We start from the raw sequence: 23,195 nt of genomic DNA, 5'->3' as shown, positions 1-23,195 counted from the left end.
GATCAAACAATTAAAGTTCAATAAAGTGATGTTTTTAACTACATCAGCCTAAAAATCTTGGTGCGGTGGCGTTTGCGGACGTGGCGTTTGCGGATTCTAAAAATCGGGTGGCGTTTGCGGATTCTCATATTTTGACGGTGGCGATTGCGGACAGGCGGAACAGGGCCGGTGGACTTTGCGGACCAGAGAATTTCGGCGGTGGCGATTGCGGACGGAGGGGTAGGCACGTACATATCCTGCCCCCACCCCTGCGCTGTATATTAAAGAGACAAATTACCGGAGAGGCTCTGGATTCCTTTTCGTGGATGTAGAATGAAAAAAATATTAGTATTAAACATTAGTATTATATTAGTATAAAAACATATGAGCAGTGAACATACAGTAAATTTTTAAAAAAAGGCATATCAGAAATCGCAAGAAACTGAAAAATCGTCAGTTTCAGTCCATTTTTAGGATGAAAAATATGTTATAAATTCTAGTCCAAAATTACTGAAAGTCAAAAAATTACATAAGAAAAATGAAAACACGTTTTAATTTTTTGACTTTCAGTAATTTTGGACTAGAATTTGCAACATATTTTTCATCCTAAAAATGGACTGAAACTGACGATTTTTCAGTTTCTTGCGATTTCTGATATGCCTTTTTTTTAAAAATTTACTGTATGTTCACTGCTCATATGTTTTTATACTAATATAATACTAATGTTTAATACTAATATTTTTTTCATTCTACATCCACGAAAAGGAATCCAGAGCCTCTCCGGTAATTTTTCTCCTTAATATACAGCGCAGGGGTGGGGGGCAGCATATGCACGTGCCTACCCCTCCGTCCGCAATCGCCACCGCCGAAATTCTCTGGTCCGCAAAGTCCACCGGCCCTGTTCCGCCTGTCCGCAATCGCCACCGTCAAAATATGAGAATCCGCAAACGCCACCCGATTCTTAGATCCGCAAACGCCACGTCCGCAAACGCCACCGCACCAAAAATCTTAGGCATATGCTGTAATCTTTGATAAGTAAGAAGTCACTCTGGTGTACAATATGGAATGAGTATTTCCATACCTTATAACCAAACCACACGAGTGAAAATCTGGTCGTCAGTTGGAAATATTTTTCTTCTATACTACATACCCGTCATGGATCCTTCAGTTACTAGCAATTTTCACAAAGATTGAGTCGGTCTCAATTAAAATTGCTGAAAATTGTCGACCATGACAAGGCAAAAATACTGCAAGGGTCCTGAAAAAGTTTTGCAGAAGTCTCGAAAGATTCCTGACATTTTTTTTTTTTTTTTTTTTTTAAATTTTTGATGACACCTTAATTGTCTTGGATGAAATCCAGTTTTGCTAAGCGACAACACCGTTTTACTTCATTTATATATTTATGAGCAGTCAATTCAATGTGAAATAGAATGAAGGGAAGTGATTTTTTTGGAAAATAATTGTGGTAAAATATTTTTCAGCCCTGATGTGATCGTCAGTGGCGAGACGTGAATGATCGATCGTTGATATTTCCCGATTTGAAGCTAAGGTAAAGAATCGATCATTAAGGTGTTCGTTGCATACACCCTGTTTATCGATCCTTTTTCATAGGTTTAAATGATGGATCAATCGATATATCGCAAAGTACGCTACGCCACCGGTGATCCTGCTGGTTCTAGACACGCGTGTGCGAAGAATTTCAGGCGCCACGCTTCGGGACGTGTGCACTTAATGAAATATGAAGCCCATCAGGGCTAGGTAAGCAAGAGATTTATTCATAACATATTAACTAAAATATGAATAAATATCGCATAGAAATAAAGTTTTTAACATTTGCTGGGCTTAAAATACAATATCATATTTTCAAAGGGTGTGATCTCGTTACGAGGGAGAGAAAAATTTGATCTGTATATTCCAGCCTCTTAATTTGATTTGTATTGGGAATCGCAAAATTTAAAGTAATAATTATATATCCTTAAAATATTATTCTACTCTTAGAGAGGCTACCAAAAGTGCAGTAATCTACTTATGTACTGCACCAGTACTCATCTCAACTATGATCTGTCTAATCGCTTGCATATGCTTTTTCCTCAGATCTAGAGAATATAGTTAGTTAGTTATTATAATTTTAAGACATTCAGCGTCTCAGGCTATTAAAGTATTTACAGATAATTTTGAAATAACCTTCTTCGTGTAGGTACAAGGATGTATGAATGAATAAGGAGAGAATTAAGGATGTATGCATATTAGGGTGGCCCACAAAAAATGAATTTCGGAAAATAGCCGTAACCCCCTAAATCGGTTACAGCATGTTCAAAAACACTGAAAATGAAATTTGGGGTCAATCGGACAAAAAAATTTAAAAATTTGAGTTGAGTTTCAAGTTCCTCGTCAAAAAATACCCTCTGACACCATGACGGTAACAGTCAAGTTTCATACGTTGGCGCGCCTTCAATTACATTTGATACCGTGCAATACTTTCGTGGTGGAATAGTTGCATTGGCGCCTACAAACCTAACAGGGATACTGCACGCATTGCGCAATGAGTACAGTATCCCTGTTAGGTTTGTAGGTGCCAATGCAACTATTCCACCACGAAAGTATTGCACAGTATCCAGTGTAATTGAAGGCGCGCTAACGTATGAAACTTGACTGTTACCGTCAACCACTGTTTGCCAAGTGGTAACTTCACGCCGAGTAAAACATTTTACAGGGTCCAAATTTTCAAAAAAGATACTCATGATATAATCACCTTGTTTTAGCGCACTTTTTCGATGGCTCCTGAGTTTTTTTTTTAGCTCTAGAGAGATGATATTGAAATAAGTCGAAATTCACGATTTTGCTCCGAAAAATGGCAACGTCGCAGCGTGTCAAAATTATCAGAAGGGGAGCATTGGGAGCATCTTAGCTACTAATTTCACACTCTGATTACAATCTAGGCATCTGTAACGTTAATTTATCGAGAGGGAAAAATCATCAAAAACAGTCAAAAATTCGCTATTTTCATGCGTGAAAATGGCAACCGCGCGTCGGGTCAAAAGCATGGAGGGGGTCCAAAACTTCACTAGGGTGTAGTTTATGAACTAATTTTGCCCTCTGAGTAATTTGCAGACCCCTCCGACTTTATTTTTTGGGAGCGAAAAATTACTGAAAAACAGTAAAAATTCGCTATTTTTGCGGGGATAAATGGCAACTGCGCGTCGGGTTAATTTTGTCCGATTGACCCCAAATTTCATTTTCCGTGTTTTTGAATATGCTGTAACCGATTTAGGGGGTTACGGCTATAAATTTCCGAAATTCATTTTTTGTGGGCCACCCTAAATTGCATATACTTGAATTGCATTATGTTCTGTAATCTCTAAAGTAATTTCACATACTTTTAATTTAAAAATGAACCCCTCTGATCTACCAGAGGTTTAACATAATGCGCATCGCGTTTAACATAAGAAACCAGCTCGATTGAGCAGTGTTTTCAAAATCCTGCGGATATTCATCTTCATCTGATAAAATGCATCGATCAGGTAATAGTTTTTGTTTTTCTGATAAAAATACATCGTATGTATTTTATCACTGTGCATTACTGAACATCTAAAATACTAATATATAAAAGCGGAGAAGAGGATTTCATGATTTTGAAAACCCTGTTTGATGGTTTCCTACTGTCAAATGCGATTCAAAAGGCTTAAGACTTTAAAGCACCTCCTTAAAAAAGTATTCTATTCCCACATACAGGGGTGCAAAAAATTCTCGACCATGCGACCGGCCAGATCGCGGATGAAAATGGGAAGGTCCCGAAAACGACGTTTTGCAGAAGGAAAGTCGTCGAAATCGCGGTTTATTTTGGCCAAACCGGGCGCAAAATCACGGCAATTAATAGGCATAGAACCATGAAAAAGTCATATCTATGAAATTTATGAGAAAGAAGAAGTTTTTAAAATGGGAAGGCTAAGAATTTCCTGCACCCTTGCGCCTGCCTACATACTTGCATTTGTTATGAGATCAGAAGCATATTGCCATTTGCAACTATGATGTGTGAAAAATCATGTTGCCTTGAAAAAAGAAGGAGGAATAAAGAATAATTCAGCCATCAAAAATGAACTGCTTGTCAACCATGTGCCTGACAATATCAACCAGGAACTCAGTGACATCGGCACCTCCCAACTCCTTCATCCTCTTTATGTAAGCCTCGGTCGCCTCCTGAAGACCCCCAGGGTCCAAATTCGTCGGTTTCGGGCGCTGGGGCACTTGAACTCCCTCCTTCAGACTGATCACCATGGGCATGACGGTCGCAACACAGCAGTAAGAATGGATCCCCTTCGTACGGATATCCACGTCAACTGTCTCAAACGAGGGTTTCAAGCGGTGGTCGCCGATCTGACGACACAGCGAATCTGGAAGAATAAATATCGTTCGATCTCTATTCGGATGAAAGTACGCCTGTTGGCCTGGTTACACGCTCAAATTTCCGTCAAATTGATCAAAATGATGATCAAGATGGCAGTCGAGAGTTATCTAGATTGATGAGTAAAATTAATTAAAACAGCGTGTTGATTGAAATAAGCATGAAATAAGCACGGTTGTGTGGAAATCAGATGAAGGATGAGCCCCACAGCTCCATCATCTACAATCAAATTTTTGCAGGACGCAGAAATTTGATGGTAGATGGTGCGCACCAGTCACCATTTGATCGGAAATAGATGGAAATTTGAGCGTGTAACCAGCACATATGAAGAAACGAATCGGGTGTCTGACAACCTAAAAATTAGAAATGCTGAGGACTCGGGAAATTTGTTCGGCATGAACGGAAACCTAAAAAAGTGTCGTGGGATTTTCGAAAAATGTGAGAATCGTGAAGGTGTCATCTTGAATTTTTGCAAATTTTTCACATATATTATGAGACAGGAGACTCGAATCCATCACACCATGGTTTAGTGATCTGGTGTTGAGTAATGCCTCTACGTTGCGCTTCTATACAGTCTGTGTATTTGAGAAGTAATAACTATGGTAATCCACAAATATGTGCAGGAAACTAAATCCATAACGTGCAGCAGCATTTATACTGATTGTGAGTAGAATGGCATCAACTTCGTGAATATTAATCGAAAATTTGGGAAATGAATGTCGCTCATTCGACACAATGGGTGATACCTCTCTCACAAACATCGAGTCAATGAGTGCCAAAATGTTTTCTACTTTTCGATGTTTTCAACAATTTTTTTTTTAAAGTTTATAACATACTTGCAGAATTACTGCTGATGCACATTCTGAGCTTCATACATTTTGTACATCGACAGTGAATAACCCCCAAACCACGTATCTCGTTTACGGCGCTCGAAAATCTCCTCTTATATTTTATTTTTTTGCGGGAGAACAAATCAATATAATTCCTAGATGTTATCAGAGATTTTCCCTGCGCAGAGAAGGAAAATCATGGAAGTTTTTCAGAATTGACGTGGAGTAGTATTTCTTTTGGACGCATTTAAATCAAAAGGAACAACGTCCATTATGACCTGAGCCCGAAGTGTATGCATGCTTATGAATATCAGGGATCTTATCAGAATGGATTTGGTTCGGTTCGATTCGACTTAAATACATCTACTTAAAAAATAAAGTGTGACAGGAAGTCCTGAGATACGTGTTTTACAAATTTCACCGTCAACATGGAACTGCCAAACGGAAATAAAGACAAGTGGGAAAGATGGGGTGTTCTCTAGCAAGCTGCCTAAGAAACAATGATAAATTGGGAATGATTCCCTTTTGAGAAATGGAAAAGCGGTATTTTATATTCTGTCAGACGGAACTATGTGCCAAATGAATTCGGCACTCATGAGCCGTGGGAATGGGAATAGAGCGCTGTGGACAGGGCTCACGAGTTAATGCCGAGCAAGAGGGATAACGGAGACGGCTTCGTTGCCGCTGACGTCACTGGCGCTTTATAATTGGACGTATTTCTATCAAACGGAACTATGTGCATTAAGACATGAGCCCTGAGACCCATAAGCATACATGCATAACAGGGCTCACGTCTTAATGCACATAGTTCTGTTTGGCAGAAATAAGTCCAATTCCCATGCACTCTTACCGCCCGAGAACTAGCGAGCACACCCTTCATTTCCCACTTGCCTCTGGTTCCGTTTGACAGAAATACGTCCACATTAACACAAGATTTAGGTTAGTTTTTCTGACTGGACGCTCACCATGGTACTGATGGAGAAGTTGATTCCAGTGATCCCGTTTCATCTGCGGCGACATGCTGAAGAAGGCGACGCGACACAGATCGACGGCCGGCGAGCAGAGCTTGATGATGCCGAAGTCAACGAAGGCCACTTCGACGGGAGTGCCGTCGGCTCCGTACTTGAACATCATGTTGTTGACGTGGAAGTCGCCCTGGATCAACGCCGTCAAAGGGCCCGCGGCGACCATGCACTCGTCCACCCGCTCGTGGGCGCGCTCCAGGGTCCCTGAGATCCCCGCAAGGCGGTCCCTGTACGCAGGATCCTCTCGCAGGGGATCCACGCCACGGAACATGTACTCCCTGAAAACCTGCAACAGGATTACATCATTTCAGTGGGCTCATTAAATGGAGCATTTGCAAGTGTATGAAATTTGACGAATTTCGTGTTTAAGTGGAAACTACTGAGTGAAGTGAACACGAGGATACCCTTGATTCATAAATTGAACAATTATTGGAGGAGATATGAAAAAATGATCTAAACTGCTAGAATACATGTCTTTAAATGGGAAATGCCGCCAGATGACGTCACTAGGCGGTGCATTTTCTCATTTTTAAATTGATTTTGGCGCGTATACGTAGTATACCGCCTTTGCGATCGTTTCGAACCCTGCTCGATACAATAACCGAGTCCCTTAGTTCCTTACCGAAAAGTGACTACCGCGAACTTCTGAGATTTTCCAAAGCGTGTAAAAAGTTTATTTATCCAACAATAATTATGATTTAAAGTTGTTTCTCATTCTGGGGGTCGCTAGTTTATGTGCAGTGAATACCAAGAGTCTACGTTACTTGGTTTTTTTAAAAAAAGCGTAAGAATGCGACGCGCTGATTTAAAATATGCATATATAAGCAGAATCAAGCGAACTGATTCGAGGATGGCTGAGCAGGTCGGCACTCTCGGAATGAGAATTTAACTCCTTCGTTTTGTTCAAAACGTTGCTTTGACAGATCTGTAACCTCGGTTATACTTTTCAAAAGTTGGTACCTGTTGAAGCATATGCTATGCTAAATGGTCTCCGTGGCGACCACTTTTTCTCTTCATCTTAACCTAATATATATGAAAAAAGAAGTCCTGCTTGTATGATTCTTCCAGTCATAATTTATCCTTAAAAAGGTATTATTAATAAAAATGTGTTTATTTATCTATACCTAATATTGTTGACCTTTTTTCTGAGCTCAACAAAGTGGTGACCCCGACGTGATTCTTTTCTCAAAATCTAGAAAAGAACTAATCATACTGTTGTGTGAAGTTAATTCAAAGAGTGGGTACATCGACCTGGTATATCAAGTTTCTGCGATTTTTTACGGCAAATCGGTAGATTTTCGGGATGTGGATTGCTCACTTTCAATTCATGAATGAATAAAGCATGGACATGGTTGAGCTTCTTTGCATGAAAAGACGTTTAAAATAACAAAATCAAGACATATTTAATACAATTGCATTTATATCGAGTCAATTTCTTTTCAATAATATAACGGTATTTATAATACCGGTAATTTGGGTATTTTAGCCCCAAAATACCTTTAAATCGACTTTATCTTCTAGGAGTTCGACAGAATTTTTCCTTTCTTCGCTTAAATTTTTCCGTAGCACTTTTCTTCAAGAATCTGATAAGATTTTGCTTGAGGCAGATCAAAAAACTTAAATTTGTTCGAATAGCTTTCTAGATTCACAATACACGGTCTCGTGAAGGTGCGTTGTTGACCTTGCAGTGTTGGATCGTGAATTCTCTTGTTGTGCTGCTTGCCTTTTTTGAAATCTCTGTAAATGAAAACTAAAGGGGTTGATATGTGCGAGTTAATGACGCGCCTTATCAACACATTGTGTTGGAGTTCACTGCTTGTTTATACTATTTCCCATATCAGAAAAAATTTATGAAAAATACTGTGAAATCAGCTCTTTAAGCACTTTCAGATGAAGCAATAAAAAATTTGCATGCGAATTCTCCATTGATAGACAAAGCGATAGACGAAGAAGACATAAATAGTATGGAGCGATCCTATTGGTTGACATGGGTGGTTCTAATAGACTCAAGGAAGAAAATGATGGGCTAACTACAGGGTCTCTAGTGAGTTGCCGTTAGTTAGTCTATTACCTACCTCCTTTGTCCATCGCAACCACCAAATTGAATCGAACAATTTATTTTTTACATAAAAACGGTTGTGCGATTTTTTTTGCAAATTTCAGTGAATTTTTGCACAGTACGTAGCAAGTTTCCCAAAAATACGCACAAACGTTCTCTTGTAAAATATACAATTTCCCAATTAAATATGCCAAAAGCTGATGTGGCTTGGTTTCTTTCCGCTAAACGCTGTCCAGTTCAGAGCTGGACTAAGAGGGTGGCCACATGGGCCGCGGCCCATGGTGGCAAATCAAGGGGGCGGCAAATTTTGCAATTTTTTTAAATGTAGGTATAAAAAAAATTCGGATTTAGAAAAAAAAATCTCGGCTACAAAATCTCTCATTTCCTGAGAGTATAGTTATTCCTAATTTTGTCGTCTTTCAGTGATACAAGAGACAGCACCTTTAATTAGTCGAGTTAAGAGAGAAACCAAACACACAATTTGGCCTGGAACGGTGCAACTTAGGGAGAAATGCGACTAGGACTTGAGATGAAAAGGAGAAGAACTCGCAATCGGCATGTAACACTTATTAGCGCCTACTAGACTGCACGAATACTTCACGCATTGCATCAAACACAGTGCGGTTATTGTGGTCAGCGTGAAACGTATAGCGCCTACAAGACTGCGTGAATACTTCATGCATGGCGCCAAACACGTCGCAGTCGGCGCGGCGCGGCGCAGCGCGGCGATGAAAGTTAAAATCATTGAACCAAATTTTGTGTTTGTTTTTTCATAATTTTTTCGTTCATTTCTTATGAATGGAAGGTCTTGTCCATTAGAGATAGGTTTACGAAACTTGACTTTCGCGCAAAGTTCCGTGACCTTTTGCTAGTAGTGTTGACAGGGCTTTCCCAAAAAATGTGTTCAACACGAGTAAACGCGTCTTATGCACCCCTCCCCCGCTGGCACGTTCACTTGATGGATTTTATTGATGTTTCAAAACGAATGAGAAGGGGGCGGCAAAATTTCAGGCGGCCCATGGGCGGCAAGTAGGAAAATCCGGCCCTGGAAAATATAAATTTAAGATATTGTATACCTTTTTGCATTTGATTTCGGCAAAATCCGCCCATAACTGCGCCTCATCGAGTAATTTAATCCGGCCTGTGACTTCGGCAAAACCATCTGGATCCTCATCTCGCCACAGTATCGACAACCCGTGGAACTTTCCCGCTCTGTCCATTATCAGCTGGAAATGATTCTCATCCAAATGTTTTCCTATGAACCGCCGGAAACCTCTATGACGGAGATCATTCAATACAATGAAGTCATCTTCAGGATTATGGTCGTCGCCCGCTTTTCCGTACAGGAACTCCGGGAAGCTTGTAGTTAGGATGTCGTATCTGTCGTATTTACGGAGGAAGGGAACGATCGTCTTGTAGAATAAAATCTCGTTGTGGAACATGCTGTTCGCCTCGGCTTCGGTCGGGAATTTGGACCTGTAAAAATTGGAGCAGAAGCTGGATTTAAAAGTGGTAGTAAGGGGCCTTGGAACATGCTGTTCGCCTCGGCTTCGGTCGGGAATTTGGACCTGTAAAAATTGGAGCAGAAGCTGGATTTAAAAGTGGTAGTAAGGGGCCTTGGAACATGCTGTTCGCCTCGGCTTCGGTCGGGAATTTGGACCTGTAAAAATTGGAGCAGAAGCTGGATTTAAAAGTGGTAGTAAGGGGCCTTGGAACATGCTGTTCGCCTCGGCTTCGGTCGGGAATTTGGACCTGTAAAAATTGGAGCAGAAGCTGGATTTAAAAGTGGTAGTAAGGGGCCTTGGAACATGCTGTTCGCCTCGGCTTCGGTCGGGAATTTGGACCTGTAAAAATTGGAGCAGAAGCTGGATTTAAAAGTGGTAGTAAGGGGCCTTGGAACATGCTGTTCGCCTCGGCTTCGGTCGGGAATTTGGACCTGTAAAAATTGGAGCAGAAGCTGGATTTAAAAGTGGTAGTAAGGGGCCTTGGAACATGCTGTTCGCCTCGGCTTCGGTCGGGAATTCGGACCTGTAAAAATTGGAGCAGAAGCTGGATTTAAAAGTGGTAGTAAGGGGCCTTGGAACATGCTGTTCGCCTCGGCTTCGGTCGGGAATTTGGACCTGTAAAAATTGGAGCAGAAGCTGGATTTAAAAGTGGTAGTAAGGGGCCTTCATTTTGCGATCAGGTACCACTATTCTTATAATTTCTATAATGGAGATGTTGCATGTGTGAGAAATTTGCGATTTGAATGTTGATTCTTATGTAAAAGTTTGCGAGAAACACGATGGTGACACTGGTTTTCTCTGAAGCAACTCCCAAGCTCAAAAAAAGCTCTTAAGTTGAGGCCGAAATGGAGGAAATACGGGATATCCCCTCCATTTCGGCCTCAACTTAAAAGCTTTTTTTGAGCTTGGAAGTTAATTTCAGGGGAAAACCACTGGCACCATCGTGTTTCTCGCGAACTTTTACATAAGAATTAACAGTCGAATCGCAAATTCCTCACACATGCAACATCTCCATTTCTTTCTAATTTAGGGCTACTTAAGCCGACTTAGTTCATTGGAAAAAAAAGTCTCCTGGATCCAGAGAGCAGACTCTCGAAAAATGTGATAATAAAAAATACCCTTGATTCTATCAGAATTTTGCTTGAATCGAGAGCTTAGACTCTTCATTTAAGCGGAATTACTTTAGATTCAGGTGAAAATCCGATGGAATCATCACACTCAAAAAACAAGTATAGGAAGAGTGACTTACCGGCCGAGGTTATGGATCATGGAGCCATTAAATATAATTCTTGGAACCATGCTTATAGGTAGACGACCAATAAAGTATGGCTCAAAAAGCCATACTGTAGACGGTAAGTCACTGTGGTTAGAAATTATGGATCTCCGAGTCATTTTTTATGGGTCTCAGAGTCATACCTTTTTATGAGTGCAGTGTTCTCTAATGTGAAATTTTATACCAGTCTAGATTTTCGATACAAGAGACTTTTTTCCAGTTTTTTTTTTTTTTTTTTTTTTTTTTTTTTTTTTTTTTTTTATAAGGAAAGTCCTACCCACCTGTTACGTGTTTTTACGAAGACTGGTAGGCCAAAGCAGAAACCCGTCTTTCTCTCGAGTAAAACATGTCCAAAAGTGGAATCGGAACAATATTGTTCTGTTCCTGGGTGGCTGCTAACTTTGAAACGAATGAATTTCTTCACGTTTTCTCCGAAACAGCCAGCTCCTACTGCTTCCGGAAAAATTACCGTGTTTAAGCGCTCCAACAAATCCATCTAAACAAGTGACGAAATGGTGCTGCATAATCATTGTAGGTATTGAATGCCATCATGGGTTTCATTAGAGCATGGAAAAAGCACATACAGGAACATGCTGGTAATAATTTCCTATTTGGATTTCCATTTGAGACAACCGGAATAATTCTCGCTGAATGGGATTTTAATTTTCTTAAGAAGAATTCCATTGGGATAACGGGAATTCTGGTTGTCTCAAATAGAAATTTGATGAGGAAATTAACAAAAAAATGTTTCTTAGTGAGGATACTGCCGTTTAGTTTTTCTTGAGGGAATGTTTGAATACATGGACCATATCAAAATAAGACCCACTAGCAAAACAAAAAGTCTTCAGAACATTTTCAACGTATTGGGTGTATTTCATATTGCATATCTATTGCTGAGAAATATTTCCGAAGTTTTCTGACAAGATTTTTGAGCGGAATGCTGAAAATTTTGACAATGGTATTTTCGTGATACTTTTGCAGTGTTTTCATGTAAAGATTGCAGTATTTTCTATAATATTTGAAAGAAATCTCCAAAATATTATCCATTACGGCTTACCGTTTACTCCGTTTAGTTCTCCTTTGCGAATCAAATTCACTCCGGGAAGCGCTGACAAGAAGACTGCACTGCACTAATTTTACGGAATAAATACCAACTGAAACCACTATGATTGCAGAAACAGTTCCATCACAGTATAATAGATCTCAGGATCATAAAAAAAGGCTAAGAAAATATATCCAGGATTTACTCAGCACGAGTACGCTCAAGAACTGATATTATTCTCCTAGACTATTTGTAAAATGATAGTGCAAATCATAATCTCATTTTCAAAATACACTCGCCCACTACACATAAAACTCATTTGCAATCGTATTTCATATAGAGTATTAATATTATGGAGTATGAGATCATCTACCTAGGCTTAAGAGGGGGGCGATAAGTTAATGCGATGATTTCTACTGCCGTGATAGCAAAAATATCATGCAAGGATGAACCTTTGAAACACTTAAAAGCGTGTGCTAACCATGGCTCATACAGAAATGCAGATATTGTTCTCTTCACTATCACGGCTCTAGATCTCAAGTGGTCTCACTTGAAATGATCAGCTTTTGATTATTTATTGGTTTTTTCCTTTTCTTTCCTTTAACATTAGGATAAGAGGCTAATTAAGTTATCTTGAAAATCCTCTCCCAACTATTTTAATTCCTTCAGATTCATGCGTGCCACGCGTTGGTGTTGAATCGAGTCAAAGGGAGAGGGCCTCATCATGATGTGGTCGACTTCCCTTCCCCCCTCCTCCAATTAATATTCTTGCCTGTTATATCAAGCAGTGTTGAACTTTTTTTAGGGGGGGGGGGGGTATTTTTATATAAGATTTATTTTTAATAGTAACTGATTCCGCACCTAAACGTGACGATTTTTGGCATCATTTGTAAGGCAACACGAATGCAGAACTGGTCTTCATAAATGAGGCACCACTATTTTTAACGTAATGCTTATGTGGAAGGTTCTCTCATGAATGAGCCACGAATGCTGCCGTGATAGCGAAGAGAGCCGTAAGTGCAAAAATGAAGTTCTAAGAAAACGGGCTCAGAAGCTTCTGACCGGAACATTTTATTGAAAGAAGCCTCCGTTCTTTGTCAAATTGCCACTAATCGTCCGGAAGACTCCTAGAAATCATAGAAACTGCTCCTTTTTCTTAATGTGGGTTCCGTCTTCAAGGGAACATATTGAAGCAGTGTCATGAGACGGGATCAAGGGGATTTTAATGAATGATCCATAAAAAATCGGGAACCGTGTTCTAGAAAATTGTTTATTACTTCTGGTTTGAAGATGTTTTGCATCTGGTAGTGTAATTCGTACCTTTCAAATCCCAGTAAAAATAAATCGTCATCCGAGGACAAAAATCATCACCCGAGGATAATTGGACTGCATTTTGCAATTTGGAACTATAAATTCTGGCTCTTCTGGAAAATCACTTATGTGAATCGGGAAACTAATGGCACATACGTTGTTTTTAAACCGGGCCGGAATTTATAGGTCCAAATTGCAAAATGTAGTCCAATTAATTTTAGTTTGGGAGCGAGACCATGAGCCCCAAAAGAATTTTTTCAGGATCTCTTCTCACGTTCCATGACTCATGAGCGACTGATTCAATTGGAGAACATTTTGCCATAAGGAACTTATATTTCTGGCTGATTTTGTAAACAACGTTAATGCCGTAAGTTTCCCTATGAAGATAAGCGCTTTTATGAGTGAGCTCGAAATAGAAGTTCCTTATTGCCAAATGAAGTCGAATTCGCTTTCTTCGTTTGCCCCTTTCCTCAGCTTTGCTTCGAGTTCGGTCATTATTCCTTGCTATGAACCCGTCGTTGCCCTTTAAAAAGAGAGACCATAAATTCATAAATTCAGCATGACATAAATGGACCGCGACTAGTAGAGAGAAACCGCGCCACATCACCTTTCGCCAAATTTAAGTGAGCCATATACTCTTTACATGAAAACGGTTCTGCAGATTTTTTTGGGGGCAAATTTCAGTGAATATTCTGCATAGTTCAAAGCAGATTCCTTGAAATTTTCAAAGAAATCCGCACAAACATTCTCTCATAAAAAATTGCATTGCTCAGTCAAATTTGCCAATAGCTGATGTGGCTTGGTTCTTTTCTGCTGAACGCGGTCCTAATTATGATCTCCTCCTCCTTTTTTTCTTCTTCTTTTTCTACGAACGACTAGGGTATAGCCCTACTTGTCAGGCCATCCAGTATCAAGCACAGTAAATCACGTAAATATTAAAAATCACTGAAAACAAAAGACTCGTCAAATCAATAAAAACAGCAATGAAAATCTTCAATTATCCCCAGGAGAAGAGAGACAGCTTCGTGCCCATAATCTCCTCCTTTGTCATAAAGGTTGTACACAATCATAAAGGCTCATTTTGACAATTCAATGTTCAAAAAAGAACTTTTTATCGATCATATGCCTGACAATTTCAGCTAGCAGATCGGTAACAAAGGCACCTCCTAACTCTTTCATATTCAACATGTAAGCCTCCATCTCCTCTTTCAGTTCCGTTTGGTCCCTTTTTACTGATGTCGGTGGTCGGGGGATTTCAGTCCCCTCGTTGATGCTCATCACTGCCGGCAGGATCGCCGCGATGACGTAGTAGGCATGGACCCCTTTCCTACGAAGATCCAAATCGAATGTCTCGAATGAAGGTTTCCAAAGGTCATCCCCTATTTGATGACTCAGAGCGCCTGGAATATTTTTATTCGTTTTTTAACTTCTTGGTCGAAATTTCAGAGAAAATAAGTACACAAACCGATTTCGGTGAACTCACAGGTCGTAAGACGGGAGGTTGGAGTTATTTTAGCCCACGATCGTAAGAAATTCAGCTTAAAGCTGAAATCTCATTAGAGAGGGAAAAGCTCACACACAAGCCCAATCTTGTGCTTTGTGTTGCAAATTTGTGTGCATTTGTGTGCAAATTGTGCTTGTGTGTGAGCTTTTTCCTTCTCTAATGAGATTTCAGCTTTAAGCTGAATTTCTTACGCACGTTGGCTAAAATAACTCCAACACCCAGAAAATAAGTACCAGTAAAGTGGACGTATTTAAGTAAGAAAGAACTGTGGTCATTGCGACATGAGCCTTGTTATGCATGTACTCATGTGGCTCTTAAGGCTCATGCCAGTATTGATATAAATAGTTAAAAATTGTGATACTTAACTAAAAAACTCACGCTTTCATATCGTGGGTAGCCGCCGAAACGCGTCCAAAATAGGGAAAGCGTGAGTTTTTTAATTAAGTGTCACAACTTTTAAGTAACAGCTTTTACTGTTTTTTAAATATTGATCTTACGTGAAAAAGTTGATACAAGTAGTTTTTTATAATGTGAATACGTCCAAAATATAAAAATTGGAATTCAAAACCTAATATAAGCGCCACGAGGTGTCACTGCGAAAGGCCCCAAGTGCCCTATTTTCAGATTTCTCTTAGAGGAATTTTTTTAAATTTTTGTCTTATTTTCATGAGATTCATTTTTATTCTCAGGCTATTGAGATTAATATCTTAATCTCAGGTTAAGGGTTTCGTTGCAATAGATAATCTTAGTAACACCTCATTGGGTGTCATAGTGTGACATAGAAATTCACACCTTCCTTCGAGGACAATCATCGAATTCGCACAAAATTGCAAGTAATACCGTAATCTAATCAACGAATGTATTTTTTTGTTGCAGGTAAGTTCCTGTTCAAATGTATCTAAATTTAGTCGTGCGTTCGTAAGTAATTTGCATGATATTTTTTTTCTTTGTTCAAGCCTTCAAAGAATATAGAGCATGGTGACTCACTTAACGTAATTTTTGCTGTGCAAACCGTGTTCTATGTGAAAGTTTATTGAGAAATCATAAAATATCATAATCCGTTGTGATTGCATTAAATGGGCAACCAGACAGGGTCTGAAGTAGAAGAAAACGTCACATGATTTCTCTTCAAAATTTTACGTAGAAAATATGTCACACAGTAGGAAGTTTTGAATTCAACTCCTGAACGAGATACTAAGAAGTCTTTTAAACACAAACGGAATGGACATTTGATATACAAATCATGTCATTTGCATGGTTCCAACTAATGCTAATAGAAAATACTTACATATCTTAATCAGGAGTTGATTTTCAGACTTGTCGTTGTGATATGTTTTCTTTGTGGAATTTTGAAGAGAAAGCACGTACCGTGTGCTTCAGTTCATACCTTGTCTAGAGGCCTGTTGCAATTTCCTTCCGCTAATTTCGTTGCGCAATGCTATTTGGGAACAACCATATATGGACTACATTTTGCAATTAGGAACTATAAATTCCGGCCCAGTTTAAAAACAACGTATGTGCCATTAGTTTCCCTATGCACATAAGTGTTTTTTCCAGAATTTATAGGTCCAAATTGCAAAATGCAGTCCATATGGACTTTTTTCTGCCAAACGGAACTATTTGCATTATGACGTGAGCCCTGTTATGCATATATCCTTTTGGGTCTCAAGGCTCATGTCTTAATGTACACATATTCCGTTTAGCGTAAATACATGCATATCCTGGACTCACCATAATACTGATAGAGGAGTTCGCTCCAGCGATCCTGTTTCATCTGCGGTGATACACTGACGAGGAGGAAATGACAGAGATCTATGGCGGGTGAGCAGAGCTTGATGGTGCCGAAGTCGAAAAACGCAACTTCGATTGGTTTACCATCGGCTCCGTACTTGAACATGACGTTGCTGGCGTGAAAATCCCCGTGGGCCAGCACGGTCAAAGGCCCCGAGGCGTCGGCCAGGGCGTCCATCCTCTCATCAGCATCCTCGAAGCTGGCGCACAGATCCGTCAATTGGTTCCGGTATTTTGGTTCCTCGCGCAGAGGGTCAACGCCTCGAAACATGCACTGCCTGAAAACCTGAGATAGAATGTTGGGGCTCAAGCATATGCGTACGTCATATCCGTATTCACAATTCCGTTTAACAGAAATACGTCCAATTTTACTCGAGATTCCTTCAAATTATCCTTATTTTGGTTCAATGTTCAAGATCTCTTTACAACGTTACAAGAATTTTAATGTGAACCTTATGTAGCCCTCTGAGAAAATGAACTATTTGACGAAACATGCACTGTCTGAAAACCTGAGATAGAATGTTGGGGCTCAAGAGTATGTGGACGTCATGTTCGTATTCACAATCCTTCGTTAAATAGTTCATTTTCTTAAAGGGCTACATATGGTTTACATTGTGATTGTTGTAACGCTGTAGAGAGGTTTTGAACATTGCACCAAAATAAGGATAATTTGAAGGAATCTCGAGTAAAATTGGACGTATTTCTGTCAAACGGAACTAAGCGCCATAGGGGGAGGAATGTAGAGGGGGGCTTGGATTGGCGGCGGAACCGGGCGTCGGGCTCATTCCGTCCTATACTCGCAATGCTTTTCCATGGCGCTTAGTTCCGTTTGACAGAACGCGCTATCCGGCATTCTAAATTCCTCAAAAGGGACTCGAATTGGCGCTTAGTTCCGTTTGACAGAAATGCGTCCAATTCATTTGTGTAACTTTGGAATTAGGTTATTGCAAGAATTAAAAGGATTTGCTACTGCAAAGCATACATAACACGAAAGAAAAATGTTAGGACTTCGACAAAATAGGGTAAGCACAAACTTACAAAAATAAAAATTGAAGTTCCAAACCTGCAATAGTTTTCCCTTTGGTATTATTCATTTTTAAGGAAAATCTGTTCATCTCATATTCAAGGTAACATGTCGGAAATAGCATTGCTAAATTTAATACGAGTTTTGTTTAAATTGTCATTATTATGGTTCCACATTGACAGAGTGTCTACCATCAGTAAAAACCGGGAATGTATCGGGAAATTCGATGTTACCAGGAAAATGTTAGGAAAATTGGCAATGGATGAGGAAATTCTGAATGCCTCAAGCATTTTTCAAACATTTGATTCAATACATCAAATATTATTTTCAAAATCAAATGTGTGCCACTTTATTTGCGCGAAAAACGAAAAAATTTCATCTGGAAAATCCAAAATTAAAGTCTGATACACCCTGATTAAGGATCTCTTTAAACCACCCTAAATATCAATGTAAACCATTCGGAGCATAAATATACAGGATTGCAGGAACAGCGACGCACAACCACTTGATGTGAGGCTGCGACTTTCAATAAGGCGCTGTATACAACTATTCGTGCATGATTGATGTGCGCGTTGCATACGCACTTAGTTTAAGGCGTTTCAACTTCCCTAGCATTCGCAGCCTCCTGAGGAAGGAATTGCCTATGGAAGGACGAAAAATACGGCCCATAGCCAATAGACATACATGTTTCTCATTATTTTTTCTGCCTCTGAGATATTTTACGCAACTTGGAGGAGAGGCACTTCATAATATCCTGTCTGAAAATAACTAGTAGGCGGCTTGAAGAGTTCTTTAAACGGCTTTTTAAACACCGTATCCGTTCTCAGTGTCAATACAGTTAAGCCGTAGGCTCGCTCATTGGCTGTGACTCTTATATTATCGCAATATTTGCATAAGTCAACTGAATTATCATCACCGCGTCGCGTCGGATCAATTTTTCAGGGTTATTGAGTGCATTTGAAAAATCTTACTCATTTCTTAAAGTTTGCACAGAAAGATTAATCATCACTAATGTTGCAAAATTTAAAACTTGCTAACGAACTTTGCTCAAGCTCCACAGTCTCTAAATGATATGCTATGGTCTATTGTATGCAGCAAGTCGGAAGCAAGTCGGAAGCAAGTCAGGATTTCGCTGAGCTCGCCTCAGACTTAAAACTTTAAAAATCTTGCACAGGAAGAAATATTAACCCAAATTATGTGTTAATATGAGATGTGGAACACAAAGTAACCTAGACGTGCGGTCAATGCTTCTTTGTTGGTTTTTCTTTGAGTCATATTCGTGAAATCTTAGTTTTGAAAATTTGCAACCTCGTTAAAAATCAGGTGCGAGCAGCTACGATCGCATCTGCATCTTATTGGTAATATCAAGTTCAGTGCACTACACTAAGAGTCCGGACTCTTAAAAAGTCGACAAGAAAAAATACTCTTGATTCAATCGGACCTTTTGCTTGAATCAAAAGGAAATCCGCCTAAATCAAGAGGCTGGGTTCTTCGATTCAAGGAAAAATCGGATTGAATTAAGAGTATTTTCTCTTGTCAATGTTATTAAGAGTCTGGACTCTAGATTCGAGGGACTTTTTTTTTCAGTGATAACTACTCGGAATTTGCAACTTCCGAGTGATATCGAAATGAGCAAGAGTAGGTACATTAGTTGACAATGTTCTTCATCTTCAGATATTTTTGAGAAATTACGGCCTCGGTCGATATTTCCAAAAATTTGGCCAATTAGCCAAATCCGTTTGGTTGATCTGACAAAAAAATAAAAATAAAAAAATCAAAGTAACGTAAAGTGATCATGAACACAGAAATGTTCAATTATGTGGGCCTTGTATATAATATATTTACGTTAGTCTTAACTACCCATATTTCTGTGCATTTTTTTTTCTTAATAGTTTTGGCCAGCGCCACATTAAAAACTTAAAAAACTTTACCTCTTTGGATTGAATGCCTCCCAAAGCGGCCCAAAATTTTGCCTCGCTGATTAATTTTATCCGAGCTGTTACTTCTTGAAATAAAGTTGGATCGTCCATCTGCCACAACAACGATAGCCCATGGAATTTTCCCAATCGATCTAACACTAACGAAAGATGATTTTCATCGAAATGCCGTTGTTCGCATGGCCGGAAACCTCTCTGGCGGAGATCTTTCAAGACTATCACGTCATCCTCAGGATTCTGACCGCTGGTCTTTTTTCCGCACACAAACTCTGGAAAGCTTGTAGATAGGATGTTGAATTCGTCGTATCTTCGGAGAATAGGAACAATCTTCGTGTAGAAAAATATCTCGTTGTGGAACATAGCGTCCGCTTCAGCTCTCGGTGGAAATTCAGACCTGTAAAAGGAGGAGTAGGTCCTAGTTTTCGAGCGCTGCCGATAAATACATTATGTAGACTATATTTTGCAATTATTGAGAAGGACTGTGTCCGGTTCATTCGGTAGCAAATACGTTGTCAGGGCTGCTACTTTATTTGGGGGCTCTAAAACTGAAAACACGGCAACTCTGCTGATGTATTTGCTACCCATCTTTGCATAAAGAGTTTGTCTTGATGTAGAGGTGGACTCTCATGATAGCGTGGGATATTCCCTCCATTACAGCCTTAACTTTGAGAGCGTTTTTTGAGCTCGGGAGTTGATTTAAAAGAAAAACAGTGGAACCATCGTGTTTCTCGCGAACTTTTAGATAAGAATCAATAGTCAAATCGATAATTCTTCATACATTCAACATCTCCATGTAACTGCTCCGAACTGCAAAATGTTAATAATGTGATCATTTAGTCAATAATTTTTAATCCAACATTTCATTCGGAGCGGCCGAGAGGAACCAAAAACCACCCCTCCATAAGTGGCCAATCTTCACAGAGATGGCCGTGCTGTTTCAAAATTTTCAGCTAATGAACTCTTTGAAAAAGGCTGTCCCACTACAGACTAAAATAGTTTTTCTGTGAGCGAATTTTTTTATATTTTTTTCTCTAAAATAATTTTTCTGTTTTCTGTGGTAATGCCACTCTTAGAGGAGGGTTTTTTAGTCTCACTGAAACCATTCCTCGGGAGTAGAATGTGTACTCGCGGATGAAGCGCAGTTGTAGGCTGAATAATGATTAACAGACATTACGTGCTCAAACCATCACCGCTTTTTCATTAAAAATTAATTTATAAACATTTCTATCATCATAAACGTACTAAAACTTCAAACCTGTTACGCGTCTTAACAAAAACTGGCAGATTGAAGTGTAGGCCTGTCGTTTTCTGCAACGTAATGTCACCAAACGTCGTGTCAGAACAAAATTGATGCTTGCCTGGGTGGCGTTTAATTTCGAAACTGACGAACTTTTCCACGTCATCTCCGAAACAGCCAGCGTCCACAGCTTCCGGAAAAATAAACGTATTCAATCGTTTTTCCAGATCCATCCGGGAAAGCGATGGAAGTTCACCGAAAAATCACCCTATGGAAAATTCAATCATTAATTTTAGTCGAAGGAGCTACACACTGGGAAATCAATTTCCTTGATTTACGAAGATATATTCTTGAATTTGTCACTCAGAGAAAACCTTTCTTTAATCAAAAAGAAAATATATTCATTCCAAGGAGAAAGTTACCTATCAAGCAAAGACCATAACCCAGGATTTTCATTTTGACCATATAATTTTCGATGAACTGATTACTTTTGTTCACGCATCCCTGGAAAATAATATTTCTTAAGGCGGATTTTTTAGTTGCTTTCCATGCTCTCAGATTCAAATGGTATTCATTGAAAAGTAAAAAATTCAGTAAACTTTGGTAAAGGAAAATCATTTTATAACGTGTGTGATGGAAAAAGTACTTTGAATTATCACTTCGCATTAATATGTGAATGTGTTGGAGGTGCGATTGGTTTTTTTGTTGAAAACCAACTTCACTCTATTACATTTAAAGATAAGGAGTATGTAAGACATTTGGATTGCATTTTGCAAAAAAGAACCAAGAGCATTCCAATGTTGCTATGGATTGTGCAACTTACATTATTTGCAGTAAAATTACTGGAATCGTGCAAAAAATTAAATCGACCAAGATAATTTGCGTCTTGAATTTATAGTTGATTGGGAGTGAAGATATAATTTGTTTAGATTATCAGTTTATATTTGCAAGGTACTTGCACAATCTTAGCAACATTGAAATGCTCTTGGTTCCCTTTTGCAAAAATTCGATCCATTTGTTAGACGATCAAGTACACAATGAAGTGACGGCTTGTTTAAGGTCCTTAAAGGATTTTAAGTGGCACCAACAATGGTGATTCCTGCACCTACGCCAGTTGTAAGAACATTCGGAGCACGTGCGCATTTTTATTTTATTTGTTCTTTTTCAATGGCAGAACCCTAAGTAGAAAAACAGCTAGTTTCGAATAGGCAAGTAAAATTTTGACTTAAGTTATTTCAAAAGAAGATTTGTAGACAACACAACACACAAATTCTCGAATCGACGAGTATGCCTCGCGGTGGGTCTTTCCCACCTCGAGAATTGTAGGCAAAAAAGTTATGTGCATATGACTTCCATATTATTACATATTATTCCTCTAAATTGTCAGCTTAAAAAAATCATTAGAGGGCTAATTGGATGTATTTTTGTTAAAAAGAACTATGTCACACGCAATCCCTGTGTACATAGTTCCTTTTAGCATGAATGTGTCCAATTTCTTAACGGCAACCTCGACTTATTTTATTCTTAGTAGCCAGGGACAGAGATAACTTGCAATTTTCCAACCTTAAGCAAAAGAAAACCTCACCACTTACCAATGTTTTCTTCTGGTAGATTAAAGCACTAGCTTTTATGTCAATAATCAGTGTACGTGCGAGTTTGAAATGCGCCTGTCGAACTTACTACGCACCGTTCACTTCACTCAACTTTCGCGCGTAAAAACTGCCGAAGCGTTAATTGATGTGACTGTAGCATCTTTGCAAAATACACCTGCGACCGAAATTGAAATCACTGACATCGCAAAAGCGCACCAAGAAGTATTGTCTGGATTATAAAAATTTCAAAACGGGGTACACCCTGTAAACGTTACGTCAAGAACTTAGAAAACAGTCACCAATATTTCGCGCATTATCAACGCAAACCATCAGTGTTTGTCTGAAGTGCATCGACACAGCAGAATAATTACTATCAAATGTGTATAATTACTTGTTAGCACGTTGTTTTCATTGAAGAACATATGCGACGCCGAAGTTATCTGTTTTTGCGTTGAAGGGGGGAGCGATAAAATCAACGCGATGATTTTATTCTGGCTGTAAGTGGCTTCACTTGCATCAGTGGCGTGGCGTGCCTTGCGATGTATCGATTGGTCTGCCATTTAAACACATGGGAAAGGATCGATATCAGGAACACCTTGACAATCGATTCTTTACCATAACTGTAATCGGGGAAATATCGATAATTGATCATTTACGCCTTGCCACTGACTTGCATTGTTAACT

At 39.3% G+C, this 23,195-nt stretch overlaps 3 protein-coding genes across 4 annotated transcripts in view; 1 reads left to right on the top strand and 2 right to left on the bottom strand.

Annotated features, from left to right (window-relative positions):
• Positions 1-23,195, top strand: part of LOC140225684 (uncharacterized) — a 157,357-nt gene that overhangs the window by 30,317 nt on the left and 103,845 nt on the right. The gene's annotated exons all lie outside the window — the stretch shown is intronic.
• On the bottom strand, positions 2,652-12,543 carry LOC109031934 (uncharacterized). The gene is made up of 5 exons (XM_019043792.2): positions 12,131-12,543; positions 11,355-11,569; positions 9,372-9,771; positions 6,177-6,522; positions 2,652-4,370 (listed from the first exon to the last, which is right to left on the bottom strand). Exons 2-5 carry the CDS (start codon positions 11,567-11,569, stop codon positions 4,060-4,062), a joined length of 1,272 nt encoding a protein of 423 aa, XP_018899337.2. The 5' UTR covers positions 12,131-12,543; the 3' UTR covers positions 2,652-4,059.
• Positions 13,365-22,935, bottom strand: LOC109031935 (uncharacterized). 2 transcript variants are annotated; one of them, XM_019043793.2, is made up of 5 exons: positions 22,512-22,935; positions 20,938-21,187; positions 19,677-20,076; positions 16,662-17,007; positions 13,365-14,826 (listed from the first exon to the last, which is right to left on the bottom strand). In XM_019043793.2, the coding sequence occupies exons 2-5, from the start codon at positions 21,150-21,152 to the stop codon at positions 14,516-14,518; spliced, it is 1,272 nt and encodes a 423-aa protein (XP_018899338.2). In that variant the 5' UTR covers positions 21,153-21,187; positions 22,512-22,935; the 3' UTR covers positions 13,365-14,515. The 2 variants fall into 2 exon arrangements, with proteins under 2 accessions (XP_018899338.2, XP_018899339.2); XM_019043794.2 differs by lacking the exon at positions 22,512-22,935 and having other exon boundaries at positions 20,925-21,061.

Source organism: Bemisia tabaci, chromosome 10, assembly GCF_918797505.1.
Source record: "Bemisia tabaci chromosome 10, PGI_BMITA_v3".
Lineage (NCBI taxonomy): Eukaryota > Metazoa > Arthropoda > Insecta > Hemiptera > Aleyrodidae > Bemisia > Bemisia tabaci.
The sequence above is the reverse complement of the archived record's forward strand: the minus strand, read 5'-3'. Positions and strand labels throughout refer to the sequence as shown.

What these genes read in the sequence shown, in the direction of transcription:
- LOC109031934 (XM_019043792.2), bottom strand. Translation starts at nt 11,569, where the DNA reads ATGGATTTGTTGGAGCGCTTAAACACGGTAATTTTTCCGGAAGCAGTA. An exon ending in CCGAAATCAAATGCAAAAAG is followed by an intron (nt 6,523 to 9,371) that starts GTATACAATATC and finishes ATCCTGTTGCAG; the next exon opens with GTTTTCAGGGAGTACATGTT. An exon ending in ACTTCTCCATCAGTACCATG is followed by an intron (nt 4,371 to 6,176) that starts GTGAGCGTCCAG and finishes TTATTCTTCCAG; the next exon opens with ATTCGCTGTGTCGTCAGATC.
- LOC109031935 (XM_019043793.2), bottom strand. Translation starts at nt 21,152, where the DNA reads ATGGATCTGGAAAAACGATTGAATACGTTTATTTTTCCGGAAGCTGTG. An exon ending in TTTGTTAAGACGCGTAACAG is followed by an intron (nt 20,077 to 20,937) that starts GTTTGAAGTTTT and finishes CTCCTTTTACAG; the next exon opens with GTCTGAATTTCCACCGAGAG. An exon ending in ACTCCTCTATCAGTATTATG is followed by an intron (nt 14,827 to 16,661) that starts GTGAGTCCAGGA and finishes AAAATATTCCAG; the next exon opens with GCGCTCTGAGTCATCAAATA.